Source organism: Mobula birostris, chromosome 7, assembly GCF_030028105.1.
Source record: "Mobula birostris isolate sMobBir1 chromosome 7, sMobBir1.hap1, whole genome shotgun sequence".
NCBI lineage: Eukaryota > Metazoa > Chordata > Chondrichthyes > Myliobatiformes > Myliobatidae > Mobula > Mobula birostris.
Genome location: NC_092376.1, coordinates 177,375,578 through 177,402,399, shown reverse-complemented (window position 1 = coordinate 177,402,399; position 26,822 = coordinate 177,375,578). Strand labels below are relative to the sequence as shown.

The 26,822-nt window shown below is 43.9% G+C and overlaps 1 protein-coding gene across 1 annotated transcript in view; it reads right to left on the bottom strand.

Moving 5' to 3' along the window:
• Positions 1 to 1,924: 1,924 nt before the first annotated feature.
• ik (IK cytokine) overlaps positions 1,925 to 26,822 on the bottom strand; it is a 61,355-nt gene continuing 36,457 nt past the window's right edge. Inside the window, exons 12-20 of the mRNA XM_072264158.1 lie at positions 26,465 to 26,681; positions 25,386 to 25,404; positions 22,266 to 22,344; positions 18,994 to 19,074; positions 16,853 to 16,910; positions 10,938 to 11,026; positions 7,593 to 7,701; positions 4,515 to 4,549; positions 1,925 to 2,329 (exon numbers count right to left, since the gene is read on the bottom strand). Of these exons, the coding sequence (XP_072120259.1) occupies positions 2,302 to 2,329; positions 4,515 to 4,549; positions 7,593 to 7,701; positions 10,938 to 11,026; positions 16,853 to 16,910; positions 18,994 to 19,074; positions 22,266 to 22,344; positions 25,386 to 25,404; positions 26,465 to 26,681 (715 nt within the window). The 3' untranslated portion in view covers positions 1,925 to 2,301. The remainder of the gene's footprint in view (positions 2,330 to 4,514; positions 4,550 to 7,592; positions 7,702 to 10,937; positions 11,027 to 16,852; positions 16,911 to 18,993; positions 19,075 to 22,265; positions 22,345 to 25,385; positions 25,405 to 26,464; positions 26,682 to 26,822) is intronic.

The following is a 26,822-nucleotide window of genomic DNA, read 5'->3' as shown; positions in this document are numbered from 1 at the left end:
CAAATGATAGTTGAAAGCAGCGGCTAATTTACTTCTGATAGATTCAGGAAATGAGGATGACAAGAAACTAAGTGTTGATATCGAGACTGCCATATCATACTGATGGCAGCCATTATCATACCGATCGAGAACAGCCCTGAAGGGCTGAGTGGCTGACTCCTGCTCCTGTTGTTTTAGGTTCAAAGAAAGAAATCTTCTGACCGTGTGCTTTCATTCTGTCTGCGCCCCTTTTGGTAATCAGGTCACCCCTCAATTTCTTGCATTGTTGCATATGTGATCAATTCATAATTGCCTTTTGGACGCTCTGTACCTGTGACGTTGCTGCAAGTAAGTTTTTCATTGCACTTGTGAAGATGTGGATGGAGTGTGTGAGAATAAACTCAACATTGCCTTTGATTTAAGTGTATTAGGCCACACGACACAGTAACAGAATTAGGCCACTGGCCCATTGAGCCTGCTATTCCATCAGGGCTGATTTATTATCCCTCTCAACCCCACTCTCCTCTCTTCTCCCATCACTATCTACTTACTGCTTTGACACCCTGACTAAGCAAGAACGTATCAACCTCCACTTTAAATATACCCAATGACTTGGCCTACACAGCTATCTGTGGTAATGAATTCCACAGATTCACCACCCTCTGGCTAAAGAAATCCCTCATCTCTGTTCTAAACGGACATCCCTCTATTCTGAGGCTGTGACCTCTGGTCCTAGACCCCCCACCATTGGAAACATCGTCTCTATCTAGGCTTTTCAATATTTGATAGATTTCAATGAGATCTCCTAAACTTTAACGAGTACGTTAGCCATTTCTGCTCTGGGAAAAAGTCGGTCTGTCACTTGATCTATGCCTCCTAATATCTTGTACACCTCTATGATGTCACCTCTCATCCTCCTTCACTCCAAAGAGAAAATCCCTAACTCACTCAACCTTTCTTCATAAGACATGCTCTTCAATCCAGGCAGCATCCTGGTCAATGTCCCCTGGACCCTCTCTAAAGCTTCCACATCCTTCCTATAATGAGGCGACCAGAACCGAACATAATACAGCACAGAAGTATGGTCTAACCAGGGTTTTATAGAGCTGCAACATGACCTGAACACAAATTGGGAGTTTATTTGGAAGCAACTGCACATAAATAGAATAAATAATAATTGCACAAATGCTGAACATAATATCTGAATCTGATCCAGATAAGTGCAAGGGTGATGTTCAATAGTTAGATAGAGTCCCTGCCCGCCCCCCCAGTTGTGACATTTACCAACAGCATTGCAAAGGGCCCAAATCATTGTTGAGGATTCCCACCACCCACCCCACAATCTCTCTGACCCAGTACTGCCCGGAAGGAGGTACAGGATCATCAAGACTAGGACTGTCAGACTGGGTAACAGCTTCCTCCCTCAGGCTGTGATACTAATCAATTCCCTGCCACGACTGCGTTCTCGTCACCAGGACAGCGAGCTGTTTACTGTTTACCTGGGCTCTGCACTAGATGCTTTTTGAATTTATTTATTTAGAGATACAACACAAAATAGGCCCTTTGAGCCACAGCACCCTACTAACCGGTATGTCTTTGAAACCGCAGCACCTGGAGAGAACCTACTCCATATTCCACTCCCCACAGAGGACACCCGTATTGAACTCGGAACTCCGACACAGAGCTGTAATAACCTTGCCCCAACCCCTACGCTACCACGGCATCCATTATGTCTATTAACTTATTTATAGTATAATGTTTTGGTTTATGTGCTGTGTGTGATTTACATTATGCAGGTGCACCATGGACTAGGAGAATGTCGCTTCGTTTAGTTATATATACGTACAGTCAGATGACAATAAACTTGAACTCGAGTCTCTCCTCACATTCAAAAAGCACATGAATGTGTCAGACATGAACCACACAACACACGTGACTAAATCTATTAAATATCTCATGAAATTTAATCGTCTGAAGCTTTTCACTACCACTTGCAAAAACCAGAATATAAATGTGAGGAGATCCAAGCCCGCACAGTCAATTCAAAGTTTAACCTGTAGACTCATTCAAAGATCCGTCCACCATCTCATACCCCCTCAGACAGATTCAACTTCAGCTTAAAAGTTATCAGCAGGTTTCAAAATAAAAGATGTGGCAATCAACGCAAATTGTGTGAGCGTTCTTCAAATGTTCTACATTGTGATGGACCATAGCTGACGACGACGACACATTATTTGGGACAGGTCACGCACACAATTCAGTGCCAACAAGCAACCATCATCATGGGGTGCAGGAACAGTTGACGTCTCTCCGCTCTGTCTCTCAGTACTTGGGTCTCTTCACCTCGACACTGTCAAAACAACAGATGGAAGAATTAAGCTTCACATAACCCAAGAGATTGTGCACATCTACATGAAATACTGGCACAGGAAATTAGCATCAATGAGACCCCCACCATGCAGCCCATATGCTCTCTGCTTGCTGCAGTCATCAGGAAGGAGGTACAGGAACTAGGGATCGTTATTACCCCTCAACCATCAGGATGTTGAACCAAAGGAGATAACTTCACTCACCTTAGCACCGAACTGTTCCCACAATCTATGAAGTCACTTTCAAGGTCTCCTCATCTCATGTTCTCAATATTTATTGTTGATTTATTTATTATTATTATTTTGTTTGTTTTTTCTTTTTGTATTTGCACAGTTTGTTGACTTTTGCACATTGATTGATTGAACATCTTGTTGTTTCGCAGTTTTTCATTGATTCTCAAACACGAGGAATTCTGCAGATGCTGGAATTTCAAGCAACACACATCAAAGTTACTGGTGAACGCAGCAGGCCAGGCAGCACCTCTAGGAAGAGGTATAGTCGACGTTTCAGGCCGAGACCCTTCGTCAGGACTGGCATCTTTTATGTGTGTTGCTTTTCACTGATTCTATTGTGTTTCTTTGTATTTAACATGAATGCCTGCAAGAAAATGAATCTCAGGGCTGTATGTGATGACATATACAACAATTGACTCCTCAACCTCAGAATTCCAGGTCCAGTGGCACTAGTAGTTGTCGCAACTGGGTCTTCCTCGGTTGCAGTGGATGACCGTGACATCTTCCGTGCCTTGTCATGCCCTTCGTTCTCCACAGAGCGTTGCAGTCGTCTTCCTGGCCGTTGGATCTCACTGTAGGTCACGTCCACCCAGTCTGCCAGAGCTGACTTCATATGTTAGGACGTGTATGCCCACTGGTTACCCTCATCTGGTTTAGCCCATCTCTCCAAGCAACCAGGGCGAAGCTGCTGTTGCATGCAAACACCTACCTGGAGTCACAGGTGACAGCTGAGTGTCTGGTGGGGACCAAAGGTGATTGAGCTGCCCCAGAATGGACATGATGTGTCACAAGGCACTAAGCTAGATAACTGCAAGTACATTATCTCTATCCCTCCATTCCTTACACGTGTCTAATGGCCTTATAAACATCATTAACGTATCTGTTCCCATCACCCCGCTGGCAGTCTGTTTCAGACACCGTTCTCTCCTTTATCACACCCTTAATCCAGCAGCATCCTAATAAACCTCCTGCAGCTTTTCCAAAACCTCCACATGCTTCCTGTATTAAGACAGTTATGTTTCCTACAATAAAAAAAGAAAACTGTCTTATTGGCTGAAAGATGCTCTGGGGTGTTGAGAAAGACTATTAATTATTTTAGTGATACAGCGTGGAGTAGGTCAACCTGCCCTTCAAGCCATACTGCCCAGAAACCCCCGGCAAACCCGATTAACCCTAACCCGATCACGGGACGACTTACAATGAGCAATTAACTTACCCAGTATGCGTCTGGACTCGGAGGAAATTGGGGCAGTCGGGGAAAACCCATTCATTTCACGGGGAGGACACAGAGACCACACAGACGGTGCGGGATTTGAACTTGGAACTCTGGAAAACCCCGAGAGAACCGCTATGCTACTGTGCCCCTATGTTTGTCAACTCAGATTTATTAATCACACGTACACTGGGAAATACAGTGAAATGCATCATTTGCGTTAACAACCAGCACAGCTCAAGGATGTGGTGGTGGGGGGGGGGGGGCAGATGGCAAGGGTCGCCACACATTCCAGTACCTACATAGCTTACCCACAATGCTCAGCAGTTCAACACAAGTAGCAGCAACAACAAAAGAAAACAACAGCAAAACAAGCTCCTTTTCTCTCTCTCTCACACACTTCCAACCCCAGGACAGGGCACATATATGTCCAGTCCACAGCCCCAGACTCTCAGACATCGGGTTTCCAGCTTCCAGTCCCTGGCCCGGACTCTCAGACACCGGGACCCCAACCTCCAGACCCCAGCACAAGAATTTCAGACATCGGTCCTAAACCTCAAGCTCTGGCCCACTCTCAGAATCGGGACTCCAACTTCAAGTCCCCAGCCCCAGATATCGGGGCAAAACCACTAGTTCCTGGCCCAGACTCCCAGATGTTTAACAGTTGTCAAAATTAAGTTAGTACAATGCAGAACACTGAAACAGAAGACATCACTTACCCGTCTGCCTCTAACTTCTTTCTCTTTTCAATGATCTGAAACAGAAAGAGCCATTAAATATTCAATCTGGAAAGCTGCGTTTATCCACATCTATAAATTATTAGAAAGATATTGGAGACAAGTGAATCAGGAAGTTTATTGCTAAACTCAATTTGCAGCTCACTTGGTGGTCCCCTGCGGGTTAAGCTGTGCTCAGTGCTGAAGTACCTTACGTGGCCTGTTCACTCTCAGTGCATCATGGATGGACTCATGTACTTTTAGAGCAAAACATCCTAAACTGAGGCTCCATCTAGTAGAAGCCAAGAAAGCTTACCAGTGCCCTTTTCCTCAGAAGGCAAAAGAGATTTGACCCTCACCATTTTCAAAAATGAACATACTATATTGATATTTATCTAGATGTATTGTGCCACAATATAGCAATTGTTCTGCCCATGACTGCAGAGAGGTGTAGACACAGCTCAATGCATCATAGAAACCAGCTTCCACTCCATGGACTCTGTCTACATTTCTCACCGCCTCAGTAAAGCAGTCAGCAGAATCAAAGACCTCTCCAACCCCGGTAATTTTCTTCACTCCCTTTGAGCAGAAGATACAAGAGTAGTATGCCGAATATTACACATCAAGTGGCAAGAGAGGGGACCAGATGTGGAGGTGCTCAAACATGCTGGGACAGTCAGCGTAGAATCACTCATTACAGCTTCTCAGCTGCATTGGACTAGTCATGTCATAAGAATGAGCGATGATCGTTTACCCAAAGCTGTTTTCTCTGGCGAGCTACATGAAGGAACGAGGAAGCACGGTGGTCTGAAGCTGCTCTAGCACCATATGAAGAACACCGACATGAACGTCAACCCCTGGGAGAAAGATGCTTTGGACAGAAGAAGTTGGCACTGCATTGTCAAGAAGTCAATCCCAGCTTTCGAGGAGAAAAGGCAGAAGAAATATGAAGGTCATGAATGCAGACATTCGTTGCTAGACCAGTCAAATCACAAATGCAACCGATGTGGGAGACAGTGCCGAACCAATGCTGGACTTGTGGCCCATTAACGTGCCTGCAGAGACTAAACTCTCAGCACAATCAACATCGAAATCGATGGACAGCCGAAGAGAAGACGACGACAAGAGCCTAAAAGCTAGTACCACTAGGCTCAAGGATAGCTTCTATCCCACTGTTATAAGATGGTCCACTAGTAGAAGATGGACTCTTGACTTCACAATCTATCTCGTCATGATCTTGCACTTTATTGTCTGCCTGCACTGTACCTTCTCTGTAACTCTAACACTTTATTCTGCATTTTGTTATTGTTTTATCTTGTTCTGCCTCAATGCACTGTGTAATGATTTAGATCATAAGACAGAGGAGCAGAATTAGGCCATTCGGCTCTTCAAGTCTGCTCCACCATTTCATCATGGCTGATCCATTTTCCCTCTCCGACCCAATCTCCTGCTTTCTTCCTTCATGCTCTGACCAATCAAGAGTCTATCAAGCTCTCAATGTACCCAATGACTTGGCCACCACAGCCATCTGCGGCAATAAATTCCAGAGCTTCACCACTCTCTGGCTGAAGAAATTCCTCTTCATTTCCATTTTAAAAGGACGCCCCTCTAACCTGAGGCTGTGTCCTCTGGTCCTAGACACCCCTATAGGAAACCTCCTCTCCACATCCATTCTGTCAAAGCCTTTCACCATTCGACAGGTTTCAATTAGGTCCCTCCTCATTATTCTGAATTCTAGTGAATACAGGCCCAGAGCCATTAAACGCTCTTCATACGACAAGTCATTCAATCCTGGAATCATTTTTGTGAACCTCCTTTGAACCCTCTCCAGCGTCAGCACATCCTTTCTGAGATAAGAGGCCCAAAACTGCTCACAATACTCCAAGTGAGGTCTCACTGGTACTTTATAAATCTTCAACATTACATCCTTGCTTTTATATTCTAGTCCTCTTGAAATGAATGCTAACATTGCATTTGCCTTCCTCACCACCAACTCTACAGATCTGATCTGAACAGACAGTATGCAAGACAAACTTTTCACCGTATCTCAGAACATGTGACAATAATAAACAAATATACTGCTTTATTTTCCACTTTTTAACTGTAGTGAACAGAGGTCATGTTTTATTAATAACAGGTCATTGATCAGGAAGGTCAATTCTGTTGCCCTCTCTGTAGTCAAAGAACACTGAGGCTGTCTACAAGAAGGGTCAGAGCCGTCTCTATTTCCTGAGGAGGCCGAGGTCCTTTAACATCTGCCGGACGATGCTGAGGATGTTCTACGAATCTGTGGTGGCCAGTGCTATCATGTTTGCTGTTGTGTGCTGGGGCAGCAGGCTGAGGGTGGCAGACACCAACAGAATCAACAAACTCATTCGTAAGGCCAGTGATGTTGTGGGGATGGAACTGGACTCTCTCACAGTGGTATCTGAAAAGAGGATGCTGTCCAAGTTGCATGCCATCTTGGTCAATGTCTCCCATCCACTACATAATGTACTGGGTGGGCACAGGAGTACATTCAGCCAGAGACTCATTCCACCGAGATGCAGCACAGAGCGTCATAGGAAGTCATTCCTGCCTGTGGCCATTAAACTTTACAACTCCTCCCCTGGAGGGTCAGACACCCTGAGCCAATAGGCTGGTCCTGGACATTTCATAATTTCCTGGCATAATTTATATATTACTATTTAACTATTTATGGTTCTATTACTATTTATTATTTATGGTGCAACTGTAATGAAAACCAATTTCCCCCGGGATCAATAAAGTATGACTATGACTAGCTGCATGATCTGGTAAGCGTTTCAGCAGTTTCTGTTTTCAGTGTTGTGGGTGGTTCTGCAGGATGCTGCCATTGTAAGGAGAGACATGGCAACTGAGCTGACGTTGGCCACTTCTACCCACCTCGCAGCAATCTGCATCATCCCACCTTTGAATTACTGATATTTGGAACAGTAAGCAGGTTTCATGCCAGAGGCAGAATGTAAGACAATAAACAGATGATACACAGATGGGTTGCTGCCTGCCTGCCTGTGGTGTGGAATACAGGTTTACTACCCAGGACATGAGTAGCGCACATACCGCACTGATCTTCTTCCACTGCCGATCCAGTTCTGCCTTCTCATTCGTTTCCTTGAAACGCCGTGTTTTACGTCCCTCTGACATCTTGATGCCGTATTGGAAAGCAGCTCTGCAGAGGAAAGAGACAGGAAAATGAGATACACTTGCACAAGACTCAAGGTTGTTTAATGCAATTTCCAGTGCACAAGTGATATTCAACAAGGGTCAGTATTGGAACCACTGCTTTTCACATCACACATCAACAATTGGGGTGACACAATTGATGGCTTTGTGGCCCAGTCTGCAGTCGATACAAAGTCAGCTGGAGGGGCAGGTAGTGGTGAGGAAGCAGGGAGTCTGTAGAAGAACTTGGAGATTGGCAGATGGAATACAAAGTAGGGAAGTGTATGGTCATACATTTCGATAGAAGGAATAAAGGCATAGACTATTTTCTAAAAGGGGAGAAAATTTAAAAAAACCAGAGGTGCAAACAGACGTGGGAGTCCTTGTGCGAAGATTCCCTAATGGTTAACTTGCAGGTTAAGTCAGTGGTCAGGAAAGCAAATGCAATGTGTGCATTCATTTCCAGAGGTCTAGAGTTTAAGAGCGAGGATGTACTGCTGAGGCTTTATAAGGCATTGATCAGACTATACTTGGACTATTGTGAGCAGTTTTGGGCTTGTTATCTCAGAAAAGATGTGCTGGCATTGGAGGGGGTCCAGAAGAGGTTTACGAGGATGAATCTGGGAATCAAAGGTTTAACGTACGAGGGGTGTTTGATGGCTCTGGGCTTGTACTCACTGGAATTTAGAAGAATAAGGGGAATCTCTTTAAAACCTAACAAATACTGAAAAGGCCTAGACTGAGTGGATGTGGAGAGATGTTTCCTATAGTGGGAGAGTCTAGGACCAGAGGGCACAGCCTCAGAATAGAGGGACGTCCCTTAGAAAACAGAGATGAGGAGGTATTTCTTTAGCCAGAGGATGGTAAATCTGTGGAATTCAGTGATACGGACGGCTGTGGAGGCCAAGCTATTGGGTACATTTAAAATGCAGGTTGATAGGTTCTTGATTAGTTAAGGCATTAAAGGTTATGGGGAGAAGGCAGAAGAATGGGGTTGAGAGGGATAATAAATCAGCGATGATGGGTGATTGGGCAGAATTGATGCGCTGAGAAGCCTAATTCTGTTCCTATGTCTTAGGTCTGACTGAATGGCCTGAGCAGCATATACAGGAAAATTCAGCAATATACATCATCACTTCCACAATTTTTCAGTGACAGTATCATCATGGAGACCCAAGTTTTGTCCAAGTCAATACTCTAGGCTTTATTCTCTGGACACAGGTACTCTTCATTCAGACCTGATCCTCCTGGTATACTGAGAACATGCTTCACCATAGCAGCCATCACCTTTGGTGCACATAATTAAGCAGTGCTCCCCCCCCCCCCACCCATGTACCCTCTCCAAGGCAGATGCGCATGATCCCACCCTGTGCCCAGTACTGGTTCTGATCAATGCTGGTTACTGCCAAAGGGCACCCTTATTCCCTCATGGTTGGACAAAGTAAATAACGGTGTGACTCAGCCTGGATGCTGTGCACAACATACCTGTGGCACACTACAGCACAGAACAGGACCTTCAGTCCATTATGTTGTGCCAGCCCTCTAATCTACTTTAAGATCAATCCAACCCTTCCCCCCTACGTTGCCCTCCATTTTTCTATCATCCATATGCCTGTCTAAGAGTTTCTTAAATGTCTCTAATGTAAGTGCCTCTACCACCACCCCTGGCAGCACATTCCATGCACTCACCATTCTGTGAAGTTAAAAACTTACTTCTGACAACCCCTTGGCCATTGCCTCTTATCGAGTCACCTCTCATCCTCCTTCACTCCAAAGAGAAAAGCTCTTGCTTGCTCAACCTCTCCTCATAATCCAGACAAAATCCTCTCTAAAGCTTCCACATCCTCCTGATAATGAGATGACCAGAACTGAACACTATACTCCAAGTGTGGTCCAACCACATGGCTGCAACACTATCTTGTGGCTCTTGAACTCAAAACATTAGGAAACACAGGTTAAAGTCTCAGAATCATAGAAAAAGTCTTAGATTCATGCACTTTGGTGGAAGAAATAAACGGGCAGACTATTATTTAGATGGGGAGAGAATTCTAAATGCAGAAATGCAAAGAGACTTGGGAGTCCTTGGGCAGGATACCCTAATGGTTAACCTTCAGGTTGAGTCGGTGGTGTAGAAGGTGAATGCAATGTTGGCATTCATTTTTAGAGGTATAGAATACAAGAGCAGGGTTGTGATGTTGAGGCTCTATAAGGCACTCGTGAGACCACACTTGGAGTATTGTGTGTAGTTTTGGGCTCCTTATTTTGGGAAGGGTATACTGACATTGGAGAGGGTTCAGAGAAGATTCACAAGAATGATTCCAGGAATGAAAGGGTTACCGTATAAGGAATGTCTGGCAGCTCTTCGGCTGTATTCCCTGGAGTTCAGGAGAATGAGGGAGGGGGATCTCATAGAAACATTCCAAATGTTAAAAGGCCTGAACAGAATAAATATGGCAAAGTTATTTCTCATGGTAGGGGAGTCTAGGGTAAGAGGGCACTACTTCAGGATTGAAGGACGTCCATTTAGAACAGAGATGCGGAGAAATTACTTTTGTCAGAGTGTGGTAAATCTGTGGAACTTGTTGCCACGAGTGGCTGTGGAGGCCAAGTCATTGGGTGTATTTAAGGCAGAGATAGATAGGTTCTTGATTAGCTGGGGCACCAAGGGGTATGGGGAAAAAGGCAAGGGAGTGGGGATGACTGGAAGAATTGGATCAGCCCATGAATGAATGGTGGGGCAGACTCGATGGGCCGAATGGCCTGCGTCTACTCCAAAATCTTATGGTCTTAAAAGTACAGCACAGAAACAGGCCCTTCTGCCCATCTAGTCTGTGCCAAACCATTTCAACTGTTCACTTCTATCAACACGCAACAAGACCATAGCCCTCCATAACCCCACTATCCATGTACCTATCCAAACTTCTTTGAAACATTGAAATCAAACTTGCATGCACTACTTGTCCCGGCAGCTAGTTCCACACTCTCACAACCCCTCATATTCCTCCAAAACTTTTCACCTATCGCTCTTAACCCCCACCCAGCCTCAGGAAAAAGCCTGCGTGCATTTAGCCTATCTATACCCCTCATAATTTTGTATACCTCTAACAAATCTGCCCTCAGTCATCTACGTTCCACATGGACAGACTGTGCGCCATGTGTTACTGGTTGGACAGTCTGCAGCTGCCCCTCTACTCTCAGTCACTGATAGTACTTTTCTGTGATCTGGTAAACACAGCCACTTACTTGGGCAAAGCCTCTTTGTTGTTCATGTATTCACTGTATTCCTCCTGTGTATCAAAATCCCAGCGGCCAAGGGGTCCTTTCTTGTTACCCTGCAGACAAAGGCAATAGAAATAGTAATTGAGAGAGCTTGTTCATGGTCAGATATGAATGCACTAGGTGAGGCAGAGTATGAAAGATCCAACAGATTGCTGGCATACACTAAATAATCTTACCACCACTGAGGGTAACAAAGGACCAATCGACTATTCTCTCTGTTGTCCTAATGGAGCAAGAACAGCTAAAGGTCTAGCATACTTATATACTCAGTGGCCACAATATTAGCATACCTGCTTGTTAAGGCAAATATCTAATCAGCCTATCATGTGACAGCAACTCAATGCATAAAAGTATCTAGACATGGTTAAGAGGTTCAGTTGTTGTTCAGACCAAAATGCAGAATGGGGAAAAATGTGATCTAAGTGACCTTGACTGTGAAACTGATTGTTGGTGCCAGACAGGGTAGTTTGAGTTCCCAGAAACTGCTGATCTCTTGAGATTTTGACGCATAACGCTCTCTACAGTTTACAGAGAATGGTGCGAGAAACAAAACAAAAACATCCAGTGAGCAGCAGTTCTGGGGGTGAAAATGCGTTGTTAATGAGAGAGGTCACAGGAGAATGGTCAGACTGGTTCAAACTGACAGGAAGGCGACAGCAATCAACTAACCATGCATTACAACAGTGGTGTACTGAAAAGCATCTCTGAACGCACAACACGTTGAACATCAAAGTGGATGGGATACAGCAGCAGAAGACCACACCAGGTTCTACTCCTGCATCTAATAAAGTGGCCACTGGGTGTATGCAATAACTATTAACGAAACAGAAAAATAGTTTCTATAAACCAGCTGCATTTATGTAGGCCTCAGTTAGCAAAGAAACGCAGCACAAGCAGGACAAGTGCTACAGCTGCCCTGTATCTCCTCCCTCACCAGCATTCAGGGCCCCGAACGGTCCTTCCAGGTGAGGGGACACTTCACTTTTGGGGTCATCTACTGTATCCGGTGCTTTCCACAATGGGAAAACTCGATGAGGTTGGGGGGGACCTCTTTGTCGAGCACCTTGGTCCACCACAAAAAGCGAATTTCTCAGTGGCCACCAATTTCAATTCCACTGTCCATTTCCATTCCAACGCGCCAGTCAAAGGCCTCCTCTATTGCCGCAATGAGGCAGTCTCAGGTTGCTCATTCTGGCCCCCCTTACCTCTTCTCACCTCCCCGTCACCTTCCTCTGGTTCTCCTCTTCCTTCTCTTTCTCCCATGGTCCACTATCCTCTCTTATCAGACTCCTTCTTCTTCAGCCCTTTTACTTCTTTCACCTATCACCTCCCAGCTTTTCACTTTATCCCCCTCTCCCCACCCATCTTCCCCTTCAGCTGGTCTCCCCGATGAACTTCTCACCTTCTTATTCTGGCTTCTGCCCCCTTCCTTTCCAGTCGTGATGAAGGGTCTTGCACTGAAATATTGACTGCTTATTTCTCTCCACAGATGCTGCCTGACCTGCTTAGTTCCTCCAGCACTTTGAGTGTTTTGATCTGGATTTTCAGTATCTGCAATTTTTTTTTTTGTGTTTAAAGAAACCTCAGGAGCATATATCAAACAATCCCTCCTTGTAACTCAGGCCCCCAAGTGCTGGCACCCAATTATTCTATGACCTTTTGCAAAGCATCTTAAACATCAAAAAGACAGCTGCCACTAGGGACCCCCATCACCTACGACATGTCCTCTTCATATTGCTGGCATCAAGGAGAATGCACAAGAGCCTGAAGTCACTCATTCAATGTTTTAGGAACAGCTTCTTCTCCTCCATCATCAGATTTCTGAATGGACAATGAACCCATGTACACTACATCTCTATTATATTTTCATTTTTGCTCTCTGTTTTCATTATTAATTATATAATTTATACATATATCTCAGGTGGAGATGAGAAGTTGTACAAGTGCAAGATATACCACCTAGTTGAGTGGTGTCGAGCAACAACCTTGCATGCAATATCAGTATGACGAAAGAGCTGATTGTGGACTTCAGGAAGGATAAGACAAGGGAACACGAATCAATCTCCTAGGGGGATCAGAAGTGGAGAGAGTGAGGACCTAACCTGGTCCCAACATCTCAATGCAGCTCCAAAGAAGGCAAGACAGAGACTATATTTCAGTAGGAGTTCGTTAAGATTTGGTTTGTCAACTAAAACACTCGAAAACATCTATAGATGTACCGAAGACAGCATTCTGACAGGCTGTATCACTGTCTGGTATTGGGTGGGGGTTGGGGGATGGTGGCTACTGCACAGAACCGAAAGAAGTCACAGGAAGTTGTAAAATTAGTCAGCTCCATCTTGAGTACTAGCCTCTATAATATCCAGACATCTTCAAGGAGCAAGGCTTCAGAAATGAAACTTCCATTATTTAGGACTCCCATCACCCAAGGCATGCCCTCTTTTTATTGTTACCATCAGGTAGGAGATACAGAAGCCTGAAGGCACACACTCAGCGATTCAGGAACAGTTTCTTCCCCTCTGCCATCTGAATCCCAATGGACATTGAACCCATGAATACTACCTCACTTTTTTTTTAATACATATTGTTTCTGTTTCTGTACTATTTTTAATTTATTCAGTATACATATAATCACTGTAATATATTTATTTACTAACTTCCTTTTTCCCTTTCTATATTATCATGTATCACATTGAACTGCTGCTGCTAAGTCAACAAATTTCACAACCCATGCCGGTGACAATAAACCCGATTCTGATTCTATATGCATACACATACATGTATATTGCATTTCATACTGTATGTACTGTGTACGAATATATATATAGTTCTTATTGCAGTTTATAGTTTTATGTATTACAAGGTACTGCTGCTGCAAAACACCATATTGCAGTGATATTAAACCTGTTTTGGAGTCTGCAAACTTTTGCCATAGTAGGGTGCAAATTCCACTGTCCAATCCTGCTGTAACAAGCAGCCTTGTTAATGTGACAGGGTTCAACACTCATTCACCTACTGAAGAGAGATTTTAGGGAGCTAGGTACAATGTTGAGAAACAGGGTAAGAATAGGACGATTTGGCAGGTGATTGTGTGACTTAGGAACTGGTGCAGGCTGGGGTTCAGATTTATGGATCATTGGGATCTCTTCTGAGGAAGATATGACCTGTGAAAAAAAAGGGACAGGTCACACCCGAACCCGAGGGGGTCCAGTATCCTTGCGGGCAGGATGGCTAGGGTTATTCAGATGGGTTTAATCTAATTGGGCAGGGGGATGGGAACTGGAGTGATAGTGCTGAAGATGAGGTGGCTGGTTTACAAACAGAGACTCCTACAAGGAATACCCTGATGACAGGGCAAAACTGCAGTCAGCAGAATGAGTTGCAACATAAAAGCAGACAGAATTGAAAAGAGAGAATACAGGATTTAAGGTGTTATATTTGAATGTGCGCAGTATATGGAATAAGGTAGATGAACTTGTAGCAAAATTACAGATTAGCATGTATGGATGAAGGAAGATTATAACTGGGAGCTTAACATTCAAGGATAGACATTGTATCGAAAGGACAGGCAGGTAGGCAAAGGGGGGTGGCGTTGCTCTGTTGGTTAAAAAAAGATGAAAACAAATCATTAGAAAGAGGTGACATAGGGTCAGGAGGTGTTGAATCATTGTGGATAGAGCTAAAGAACAGCAAAGGTAAAAAGACCCTGATGGGAGTTAAATCACAGACTCTCAAACAGTAGTAAGGATGTGGTCTACAAATTACAATGAGAGACAGAAAATGAATGCCAGAAGAGCAATGCATGGGGGACTTTGATCTTCAGGTAGATTGGGAAAATCAGGTTGGTGCTGAATTCCAGAAGGGGGAATTTCCTTATAGCAGCTCATGGTTGAGCCACTAGAGAGACTGAAGTAAAAAAAAAACCGTTGGGGGCAAGTGATCATAATATGATCAAATTTATCCTGAAATTTGAGAAGGAGAAGCTAAAGTCAGATGTATCAGTATTAGTGGAGTAAAGGGAATCACAGGGGAATGAGAGGGGAGTTGGCCAGAATTGATTGGAAAAGAACACTGGCAGGAGTGATGTCAGAGCAGCAATGGCTGGAATTTCTGGAAGCAATTTGGAAGGCACAGGATATATACATCCCAAAGAGGAAGAAGTATTCTGAAGGAAAGATGACATAACAATGGCTAACAAGAGAAGTCAAAGCCAACATAAAAGCCAAAGAGCAAAAATTAGTGGGAAGTTCGAGGATTGGGAACCTTTTAAAAACCAATAGAAGGCAACTAAAAGAAGTTATTAAGGTAAAGATGGAATATGCAAGTAAGCTAGCCAATAATATTAAGGAAGATACCAAAAGTTTCTTCAGATACATAAAGTAGAAAAGAGAGGCAAGAGTGGACATCAGACCGCTGGAAAATGATGTGGCAGAGGTAGTAATGGGGAACAACGAAATAGTGGATGAACCATCAGTCTTCACTGTGGAAGACACTAGCAGTATGGTGGAAGTTCCAGGTGTCAGGGGGCATGAAGTGTGTGAACTTACCATAACTAGAAAGAAGGTTCTAGGGAAACTTAAAGGTCTGATGGTAGATAATTCACCTGGACCAGCTGGTCTACACCCCAGAGTTATCAAAGAGGTGTCTGAAGAGATCATGGAGGCATTAGTAAGGATCTTTCAAGAATCACTAGATGCTGGAAGACTGGAAAATTGCAAGTGTCACTCCACTCTTCAAGGAGAGAGGCAGAAGAAAGATACGATAGGCTAGTAAGTCTGATCTCAGTTGACCTCAGATGTTGGGTGTCGATTTTTTAGGACGAGGTCTCAGGGTATTTGGAGGCACATGATAAAATAGATCATAATCAGCAAGGTAACCTCATGGGAAAATCTTGCCTGACTAATCTGTTAGATTTCTTTGAGGAAGTAACAAGCAGGATAGACAAAGGAGTATCGGTTGATGTTGTGTACTTGAATTTTCAGAAGGCCTTTGCCACACATGAGGCTACTTAACAAGCTACAGGCCCTTGGTACTGCAGGAAAGATTCTTGCCTGGATAAAGCAGTGGCTGATTGGCAGGAGGCAAAGAGTGGGAACAAAGGGAGCCTATTCTGACTGGCTGATGGTGACCAGTGGTGTTCCACAGAGGTCTGTGTGGGACCGATTCTTTTTACCTTATACGTCAGTGAGTTGGATCATGGAATTGCCGGCTTTGTTCCAAAGTTTGCAGACGATACGAAGACAGGTGGAGAGGCAGGTAGTTTGAGGAAGTACAGAGTCTACAGAAAGACTTAGATAGATTAGTAGAATAGGCAAAGAAGTGGCAGATGGAATACAGTGTCGTGAGTGTATGGTCATGCACTTTGGTAGAAGAAATGAAGGGGTTGACAATTTTCGAAATGGAGAGAAAATGCAGAAATCTGAGGAACAAAAGGACTTGGGGGTCCTTGTGCAGGATTACCTAAAGGATAATTTGCAGGTTTAGTCTGGGGTGCATTCATACCAAGAGGACTAGAATATTATAGCAAGGATGTAATGTTGAGGCTTTATAAAGCACTGGTGAGGCCTCACTTGGAGCATTGTGAGCAGTTTTGGGGCTCTTATCTAATAAAAGATGTGCTGAAACTGGACAGGGTTCAAAGGAGGTTCACAGAAACATTTCCAGAATTGAATGGTTTGTCATATGAAGAGGGTTTGATCGTTCTAGGCCCGTTTTCACTAGAATTCAGAAGAATGAGGGGTGACCAAATTGAAACCTATCGAATAGTGAAAGGCTTTGGTACAGTGGACGTGGAGAATGGCGGAGCAGACTCGCTGGGTCAAATGGCCTAATTCTGCTCCTACACCTTATGGTATTGACCTTTGCCGCCACCTTCTCACCTGATCCATCTTACTGTAATCCACCTCTTCGTCGCTGTCAACAGCCATGTCATCCAGCCTGCAAAAGGGAAAAAGGAAAAGGGAATGAGGCTAAACTCACAATTGTCTCACTGCTTCAACAGCATGGGAACTGTGAGGGGAGGGGAAGCAACATGGAGCACGGTGTGATTACTCAGAACCACCTATAAATTTGCTAATGACACAGCCATTGTCGACAGAATTTCCGATGGTGATGAGGAAATGTACAGGGGTGAGGTAGGTCAGCTGGTTGAGTTATGTCACAGCAACAACCTTATTCTCAGTGTCAGTGAAACCAAAGAACTGAATGTAGACTTCAGGAAGAGGAAGTCAAGGGAAGAAACAGCAGGCCTCATCGAGGGATCAGAAATGGAAAGGGTGAGCAGTTTCGAATTCCTGGGTGACAATATCTCCAAGGATCTATCCTGGGTCCAACATATTGATGCAATTACAAAGAAAGCATGACAGTGGCTATATTTCATTAGGAGCTTTAGGAGGCTTGGCATGTCACCAAAAACAATTGCAAATTTCTACAGATGTACTGTGGAGAGCATTCTAACTGGCTGCATTACCATCCGGTACGGAGGGCCACTGCACAGGATCAGAAAAAGCTGAAAAATTCAGTCAGCTCCACCACGGGCACTGCCAAATCCAGGACACCTTCAATAAATGATGCCTCAAAGAGGCAGCATTCATCACCCAGGACATGTCTCCTTCTCATTACTACCTTCAGCCTGAAGACACACACACAACGCTTTAGAAACAGCTTCTCCCCCACTGCCATCAGATTTCTGAATAGACAATGAATCCATATACAGTACCTGACTACTTTTTTTGCTCTCTTTTTGCACTAATTTAATTTTTATATAAATATATATATATATATATATATATCTTATCATTTATAGATTTTTATTTTATATTGCAAAGTACTGCTGTAGTAAAACAACAAATTTCATGACATATGTCAGTGATATTAAACCTGATTCTGATATTGATACACTGTGGACTCGTCCACTGAGTCTATAGTTTGAGTGATCAGAGACTTTGATTGCAGGTATGTAAATGTTCTTGAACCTGGTGGTGTATTTCATTGGGTATATTTAAAGTGGAAATTGATAGGTTCTTGATTAGTCAGGGCATCAAAGGTTACAAGAAGGCAGGAGAATGGGGTTGAGAGGGATAATAAATCAGTCATGATGGAATCATGGAACAGAATTGACAGGCCAAATGGCCTCATTCTGCTCCTACGTCTTGCGTGCAATCACTGATGGGATTGTACTATATACAGATTCCCCCAATAGTTATTGAGAAACAGATATTCAGGCAGATTAAGGAAAGGTGTAAAAACAATAGGGTTGTTGTCATAGGAGTCTTCAACTTCCTTAATATAAACTAAGTCCTTCTGATTAGATAGGCACCTCCACCCACTAACCCATCCCTCCAACCCCAACCACCACTTCATCATTTCCTGTCAGTCACCTTTTACATAGGCACTCCTGTGCCTGGTGTATACAAGCTATCTTATTTATGTATTTATATTGATTGTATTTTAAAAAATATTATTGTAATCTTTATATATTTTTGTGCCGCGCCAGAGCGGCAGTAACAATTACTTTATTCTCCTTTATATTTATGTACTGGAAATGACATAAAACAATGTTGAATTTTGAATATGAGTAAAATGGAAGGATATGGACATTGTGTAGGTAGAAGGGATTAGTTTAGCTTACTCGCCTCAGTGTTGAACCTGGCTCTGTGGCTGTGGCCTGCGGTCATTGGTACAACCTCAGCATTAAATTGGCTCCGTAGCTGAGGCCTGTAGCCATCGCACTCACCTCAGAGCTGAACCTGCCTCCATAGCTGTGGACTTACTTTCAGAGACTCTGCGGTTCATGTTCTGTGGTTGTTTATTTGCTTTTCTTTTAATTGTTTGCACAATTTATTGTTTATTTTTTTTACACAATGGATGTATGAGTGCCTTTGTGGTGTGGGTTTTTTATGGATTCTACTGTGTTACTTTGTTTTGTTGCTGCCTGCAACAAGATGGATCTCAATGTTGTATAAGATAAACATACTTTGAACTTTGAAATAAAGAATTTAATACTCATTGCAAAACTTACGTGGCTGGGTAACATTCTGCGTAGCTGTCCGACGTTCCGAAAAAATCTCCAAGGCGCTTCTTCTCTTCCTGTCTCTTTGCCTTGATGTTCTGTTAAGGAAATGCTGATACCTGTACCTGTCCTGAACATCAGGAGCCCCATAAAGCCATTTCTACAGAACAGACAACCCAAGCAGAATGAGGAAGGGTTCTTTTTTTGAATGGAAGTTTTGAGCAGAAGTTGAACCAAACCACATGGGACTGGGAAATCACGACAGAGAAAGTCCACGGGATCCAAGGGATGGACAAAAATGGGATTAAAAAAAACAGTTGGGAGAAAGTTAAGTATGAAAATATTTTAGGGACCAGATGCCATACGCAATGAGGTATTGCAAAGCCTAGAAAAAGGCCCCTCGCTTTTTGTAGTATGTGTGTCACTTTCAATGTAGGGCACCATAACTAAGAAGTTTGCTGATGATACCAAAATTAGTTAATGCTGAGGAAGAAAGGGGCCAATACACTGGTTGGTAGGCAGTAATGTGACAAATGGGTCTTATCCTGGGATTAGGGCAATATATTAGGGTGCAACGGCAGCGCAGTGGTTAGTGTGATGCTATTACAGCTTGGGGTGTTGGAGATTGTAGTTTAATTCCGACCTCATCTGTAAAGAGTCTGAACATCCTTCACGTGGAATGTCTGGGTTTTCTTTGGGTGCTCTGGCTTCCTCCCAGTTTCAAAAATGTACAGGTTAATAAGTTAATTGTAAATCGTCCTGTGATTAGACTAGGGTTAAATCAGGGGTTGCTGATTGGCTTGGCTCAAGGGGCCGTAAGGGCCTATTCCATAATCTATCTTAATTTAAAAAATATATGTATATTTGGGGAAGGCAAACAAGGAAGACATAAGATAAAGCAGAATTAGGCCATTTTGGCCCATCGAGTCTGCTCTGCCATTTCATCACAGCTGATCCAATTTTCCTCTCAGCCCCAATGTCCCACCTTCTCCCCATATCCCTTCATGTCCTGACCAATCAAGAATCCATCAACCTCTGCCTTAAATATACAGAAACATGGCCTCCACAGCTGTCTGTGGCAAAGAATTCCACAGATTCACCACTCTTTGGTTAAAGAAATTTCTCCTCATCTCCATAACTAAAAGGACTCCCCTAAATTCTGAGGCTGTATCCTCTGGTCTTAGACTCTCCCACCATCAGAAACATCCTCTCCACTTTCACTCTATCAAGGCCTTTCACCATTCGATAGGTTACAGTTAGGTCACCCTTCATCCTTTGTGTTGGGCATGTGGCCAAGTGGTTAAGGTGTTTGTCTAGTGATCTGAAGGTCGCTAGTTCGAGCCTCAGCTGTGGCAGTGTGTTTGTGTCCTTGAGCAAGGCACTTAATCACGCATTGCTCTAGTGTCTGTGTGAGGAGTGGTGCCCCACCCAGACTTCCAATCTGCGCCTTGTAAGGCATGAAAATGCCCGAGGCAGGCCTCTCTGGGTCTGAGTCGAAGTTCCCTCCCTCTCTCATCCTTCTGACTTTGAGTGAATACAGGCCTAGAGCCATCAAGTGCTCTTCATACGATAAGCCGGTCAAACCTGGAACAGTCAGTCACATCATCACCATTTTGTGCCCTGTCGTATGAAGTGGGCGACCAAGGTTTGGCGATGATTGTTCTTGGCAAATTTTTCTATAGTGATCGGCCACTGCTTTCTTCTGGGCAATGTCTATACAAGGTGGGTGACCTCAGCCATGATCAATACACTTCACAGATTGTCTGCCTGGTGTCAGTGGTCACATAACCAGATAGTCACAGGGTAGTTTAAAACTAGAGATTGAAGGTGAAAAAGGAAAGATTTAGAAAGGATGGGCAGTTTTTTCACACAGTGTCATGGGTATGTGAAAAGAGCTGCCAGAGGGATGTGGCACAGGGGGTCATGATTACAAAGTTTACAAGACTGCGAAGTACTGTCAGCTACAAGGGAGGGAAACGTTAGGCTGATCTTGGTTAAATGGTCAGCACAACATGGTGAGCTGAAGGGCTTGTACTGTGCTGTATTATTCTGTGTTCTGGCTTTCTACCCTATCTCAAAGATACGTGGTTTGGTCGGTTAATTGTCCACTAGAAACTGTGCCTCGTGTGTGGGTGACTGGTAGAATCTGGGGAAGTTGATGACAGTTTAAGAGAAGTAATGAATGTGATTACTGTAGGATTTGTGTGAGGGATTGGGTCGTATTGTTGTGGGCTCTCTTGTACAAAGGACTTGTTCTTTCTATCTCTCTGATCATGGACATGAAAAGCCAATAACCACAGACGCACTTATAACTGCTTGTAACGTTCCTCTGTTTCCTATAGTGGGGAGAGTCCATGCTCAGAGCACACAGCCTCAGAATAGAAGGATGTCCCTTTAGAACAGAGATGAGGAGGAATTTCCCCAACCACGGACGGCTGTAGAGGCCAAGTCATTGGGTGTATTTAAGCAGAAGTTGACAGGTCTTTGGATGTCAAAGGTCACGGGGAGAAAGCAGGAGAATGGGGTTGAGAGGGAAAATAAATCAGCCATGATGGAATGGCCTAATTCTGCTCCTAAGTCTTATGTTTATGATAACTTATCTGTTAAATGCCACGGAGAACTACAAATATGTAAGGCAACTGGATACCTTCAGCAAACTGCGACAAAGCAATTGTGTAGCGTAGTGGTTAGTACAGTGCTATTACAGCACCAGCACTCCATGTGCAATTCTGCCGCTGTCTGTAAGGAGTTTTTTTTTAAAAAGGAGATACAGCGTAGAATAGACACTTCCAGCCCAGTGAGCTGCAGCACCCAGCAACTCACCTATTAAACCCTAACGTGAGAAATTCTGCAGATGCTGGAAATCCAAGCAACACACACAAAATGTTGGAGGAACTCAGCAGACCCTGCAGCATCTATGGAAAAGAGTAAATGACTGTTAAACTAACCTAATCACAGGAAAATTTGCAATGACACCCTGAGCCGTAATAGTGCAGTGCTAACTGCTATGCTACCAAGGTGCCATATCGAGTTTGCATGGGTTTCCCCCGGGTGCTCCATTTCAGTATAGTTCATTCATTTCCGCAGGTGCTGCCTCACCTGCCGAGTTTCTCCAGGATTTTGTCTTTGTTGCCTTGTCTTGGGAAAGGTTTCTATTTCCCTTGGCATAATTTGGAAGGCTGCTGTCATCCAGTCTTAGATCTATCTCCCAACCACATTATGTTATCGCGCCTCCAAGCAAGCACTGTGCTGAGACAGTCCCTGTCAGACGGAAAGGATATGATTCTGCTCCCTGCCAACCTCCAGCTCCGGCAAACTTCTCATTGATCGATTTAATCAGATCCTTTGCCGACCCAGGACCTGCATAAAACAAACAGGGAGAGATGTTAATTTTCTTTTAAATTAGAAAATTCACCCCCCCCACCCTCCCTGCTGCTAACATTCACCCCTCCTTCCCAATCCCTGTGAAATGTGTGTTACAATGAGTATGTTTTATTTTCTATCATTCTATCTATTTATTTATTTTATTTTGAGATACAGTGCAGGAACAGACCCTTCCAGTCCAACGAGCTGCACTGCCCAACAACCCACCTACTTAGCTGTAGCCTAATCACAGGAGTACAAACTCCTTACAGAGGACACCAGAATTGAACTCCAAACTTCAATACCCCAAGCTGTAATGATGTTGGGCTAACCACTACGCTACAGTGGTGCATGTTATACTAGAAGCTGCCTATCTGAACTCGGCAGCTGGCAGTACACCCATTATGGTGTGGCAAGGCACACCTCAAATGCTATGTCAGCAGGATCTCGGAGTGTGATGAGGAGGTATACACAGGAGTGTGACAGATCTGCTGGTTGAGTGGGGTCGCAACAGCAATCTCGCACTCAACATCAGTAACACCAAGGAATTGATTGTGGACTTCAGAAAAGGGAGGCTGAGAGAACACAGACCAGTCCTCATCAAGGCGTCAGTAGTGGAAATGCTCTCTTCTCATTGCTACCATCGGGGAGGTGGTGGTACAAGATCCTGAAGACACACACAGCTTTTTAGGCACAGCTTCTTCCCCTATGCCATCAGTATCTGAATGGACAGTGAACCCATGTACACCAGCTCAGTATTTTCCTCTCTTTGCAACACTTATTTATTTTTTTAATATATTTCTTATTTCTACTACCAGTACTTTTTAAATGTACTGTACTGCACTGCTGCCACAAAACAAATTTTACAACATGTCATTGACACTAAACCTGATTCTGATTGACTTCAAAGCAACACACACAAAGTGCTGCAGGAATTCAGCGGATCAGGTGGCATCTATGGAAATGAATTGCCAGTCGACATTTTGGGTCGAGACTCTTCATCAGGACTGGAAAGGAAGGAGAAGAAGCCATAAGAAGAAGGTGGGGAGAGGGAGTACAAGCTGGCTGAGACCAGGCGAGGGGTAAGTTGGGTGGGTGGGAGAGGAGGCTAATGTGAGAAGCTGAGAGGTGACAGATGCAAAAGACTGAAGGAGGAATATGACAGGAGAGGAGAGTGGACCATAGGAAAAAGGAGAGGAGGAGGGGCTCCAAGGGGAAGTGATGGGCAGGTGCGAAGGGAAGGGGTGAGAGGGGAACCAGAATGGGGAATGGTACTGAGAGAAGGGTAAGGAGTTAAGAGAAATTAATATTCATGTCCCCTCACCTGGTCTCACCAATCACATGCCAGCTGCTTCCCCTCCCCCCACCTTCTTATTCGAGCTTCTGTCCTTTTCCTTTCTAGTTCTGATGAAGGGTCTCAGCCTGAAACATCGATGCTGCCTGATCTGCTGAGTTCCTCCAGCATTTGGTGTGCACTGTTCTGGATTTCCAGTATCTGTAGGATCTCCTGTATTCTAATCAACTTCAAGCTCTTCTAGGCCAGACACAACCCAGATTTGATGTGGAGCAATTCTGGCTTTTAATGTGATCCCACAATCTTCAACACTAATTTCAGGAGACTGTGTCTATATTCAACACCAGTGGCCTTGTTAACTCCTGACACGTTACTTAGACCACAAGACACAGGAGCAGAATCACGCCATTCTGTCATCAGGTATGCTTCATCATTCTGGCTAACGAAATTCCTCATCTCTGTTCGAAAGAGATATCCTTCTATTCGAAAGGAAGCATCCTCTCCATATGCACTGTATCTAGGACTTTCAATATTTGATAGATTTCAATGAGATCCCAACTCATTCTTCTAAACTCCAGTGTGTACAAGCCCAGAGCTCTTCATACATTAACCATTTAATTCTCAGGATCATCCTCATGAATCTCCTCAATGTCCGCACATCTTTAATCAGCTTATGTGGCTGCAGCAACCGGGGGTGGACTTGCCAAGATCACGTAAGACAGAGGCTCACAGTCAGCGTACAGAGGTGGTATTCACTGACTTATTCGGTGAATGGGCTGGGCCAGGCCTGGCCTGTGACAAAACTCCGTCTGTATATTTAATGAAAGGAAGCTTGTCTACTCTCCAAAATATCAGTGAACCATTTTACCAAATAATTCTTCCTCTCTAATTTACCAGTAGATAATTATTGGTTATATTACACAAAAAGGGATAATTCCAGTCACATGCAAATATCATACAGTTAAACAAACATTAATAGTACTCAAAATCAAGAGATTCTGCAGATTCTGGAAATCCAAAGCAACACACACACACACACACAAAATACTGGAGGAACTCAGCAGGTCAGGTAGCATCAATTGAAGGGATTAAGCAGTTGACGTTTCAGGCTGAGGCCCTTCATCAAGACTGGAGAGGAAAGGGGAATGAATCAGACTAAGAAGGTGTGGAGAGGGGAAGAAGGACAAGCTAGCAGGTGATAATTGAGACCAGGTGAAGGGGAAGGTGGGTGGGTGAAGTCACTAGAACCTCTCATAAAGGGCTCACATAGGAATGACAGACTAGCAAGCACAGAATGGCAACCGTCTGTGCTGCATTATTTTGTTTCTCTACGATGAAAACTGTTTGCCCAAGTAAAGGGCATCAAAGTAGCGTAGTGTTACAGTGGCACTATCTCAGCTTGGGGCGTCAGAGTTCAGAGTTCAATTCCAGCATCCGTCTTCCCCGTAAAAGCGTAGATTTCCTTTGGGTGCTCCAGTTTCCCCCCACAGTCCAAAGACAGACTGGTTAATAGGTTAATTGGTCATTGTAAATTGTCCTGTGATTAGGCTGGGGTGAAGTAGGTTGGTTGCAAGTCGGTGAGGCTCTTTGGTCCGGAAGGGCCTGTTCTGCGTCATAAATTTATTTAAAATAAATGAGAGAATTTTATAGCGTACACAGGCTCAGAAGGCTCTGCAGCCCATCTAACAATTAACCCTGAGACCAAACAGGATCCCTACAGAAAACGTGCTGTAGAAATACTCACCAGCATCCATCTCCGCTGGCTGTAAAACATTGAAATAGAAATGGGTTAGGATTAGTCTTGTCGGTATAATTAACAACAGAGCAAAAACATAAACAACAACTGCATTTTTCAAAAGCAATACAGAGCAAGATGACAGAATAGACTTTTATTAACTTTTCCTGTTATCCCCAAACATTTTAGTGTGCTGGGTGTTGTGTGACACATTCCTAAATTACTGCACTGAAGAAAGGGGCCAAACTCCATTTTACCACACAGCACAATTATATTCCAGAACTTGTCAGCTTCGTATCAGCGGACCATACAATCTGCCCTTACCATTTTTTATTTTAGTTCTGCATTTGTTCTTGGAAATAATTTTTTAAAAAACAGAATTTTAGTTTGCTCCAACTTCTTAACTGTAGCACAGAAGAAACCTAACGAGAGCAGCACATAATTGCTGTGGATACATGACCAGGCACCCAGCAGTGATGCTGGGCCCAACATATTGATGCTATTACGCGGAGAGGCTGTTTCCTACAGCGGAGGAGTCTAAAACCAGAGGGCACAGCCTCAGAATAGAAGGACATCCCTTTAGGACAGAGATAAGGAAGAATTTCTTTAGCCAGAGCATGTGAATCTGTGAAATTCATTGCCATGGACACCCTGTGGAGGCCAAGTCATTGGGTATATTTAAAGTGGAGGTAGGTTTGATGGACTAAGTGGCCTAATTCTGCTCCTACATCTTATGATCTTAATCCTAGAAGGCAGCACAAAGGAATTAAGATAAATGCCAATTGCCTGCAAGCCTCAGTTCCACAGATAAATACCTGGGCCAACGACAGTATCGCTTGTAAATGAGTCAAGGTCCACATATGGATGATATGTGCACTATGGACTTGTCCCTAATGGCCTCTTATTTGGCAATCTTTTAACCATTCTCCCCCACCCCCTCACAGTCTTGAAAAAGTTACACTTATTGGCCACTTTATTAGGAACACATGCAAATAGCTAATCAGCCAATCATGTGGGAGCAACTCAATGCATAAAATTATGGTCAAGGTTCAATTGTTTGACAGAGCAAACCAGTGATTAGAACTTACTTCATCATCCACTCTGGGCTTTTCAAAGTAATTGTGCCTGGATTTTTTCTCTTCGTCTCTCTCTCTTTCCCTCTCCCGTTCCCGCTCTCGCTCCCTTTCTCGCTCTCTCTCCCGCTCCCGCTCCCTTTCTCTCTCCTTCTCCCGGTACTTTTCACGCTCCTTCTCGCGAACGACCTTCGCGGTTGTTGGCACATAGTCCCCGATGTCATCGAAAATGCTAAAAAAAAAAGAATTAAACCCAGTAGTCCATGATATGTGAGATCATTCAAGCATTCTGCAAAATATATGATTCCTCCCTAACTGCAGTCCTCAGAATCAGAATCAGGTTTATGGTCCAGGTACAGGTCAATGAAACTAG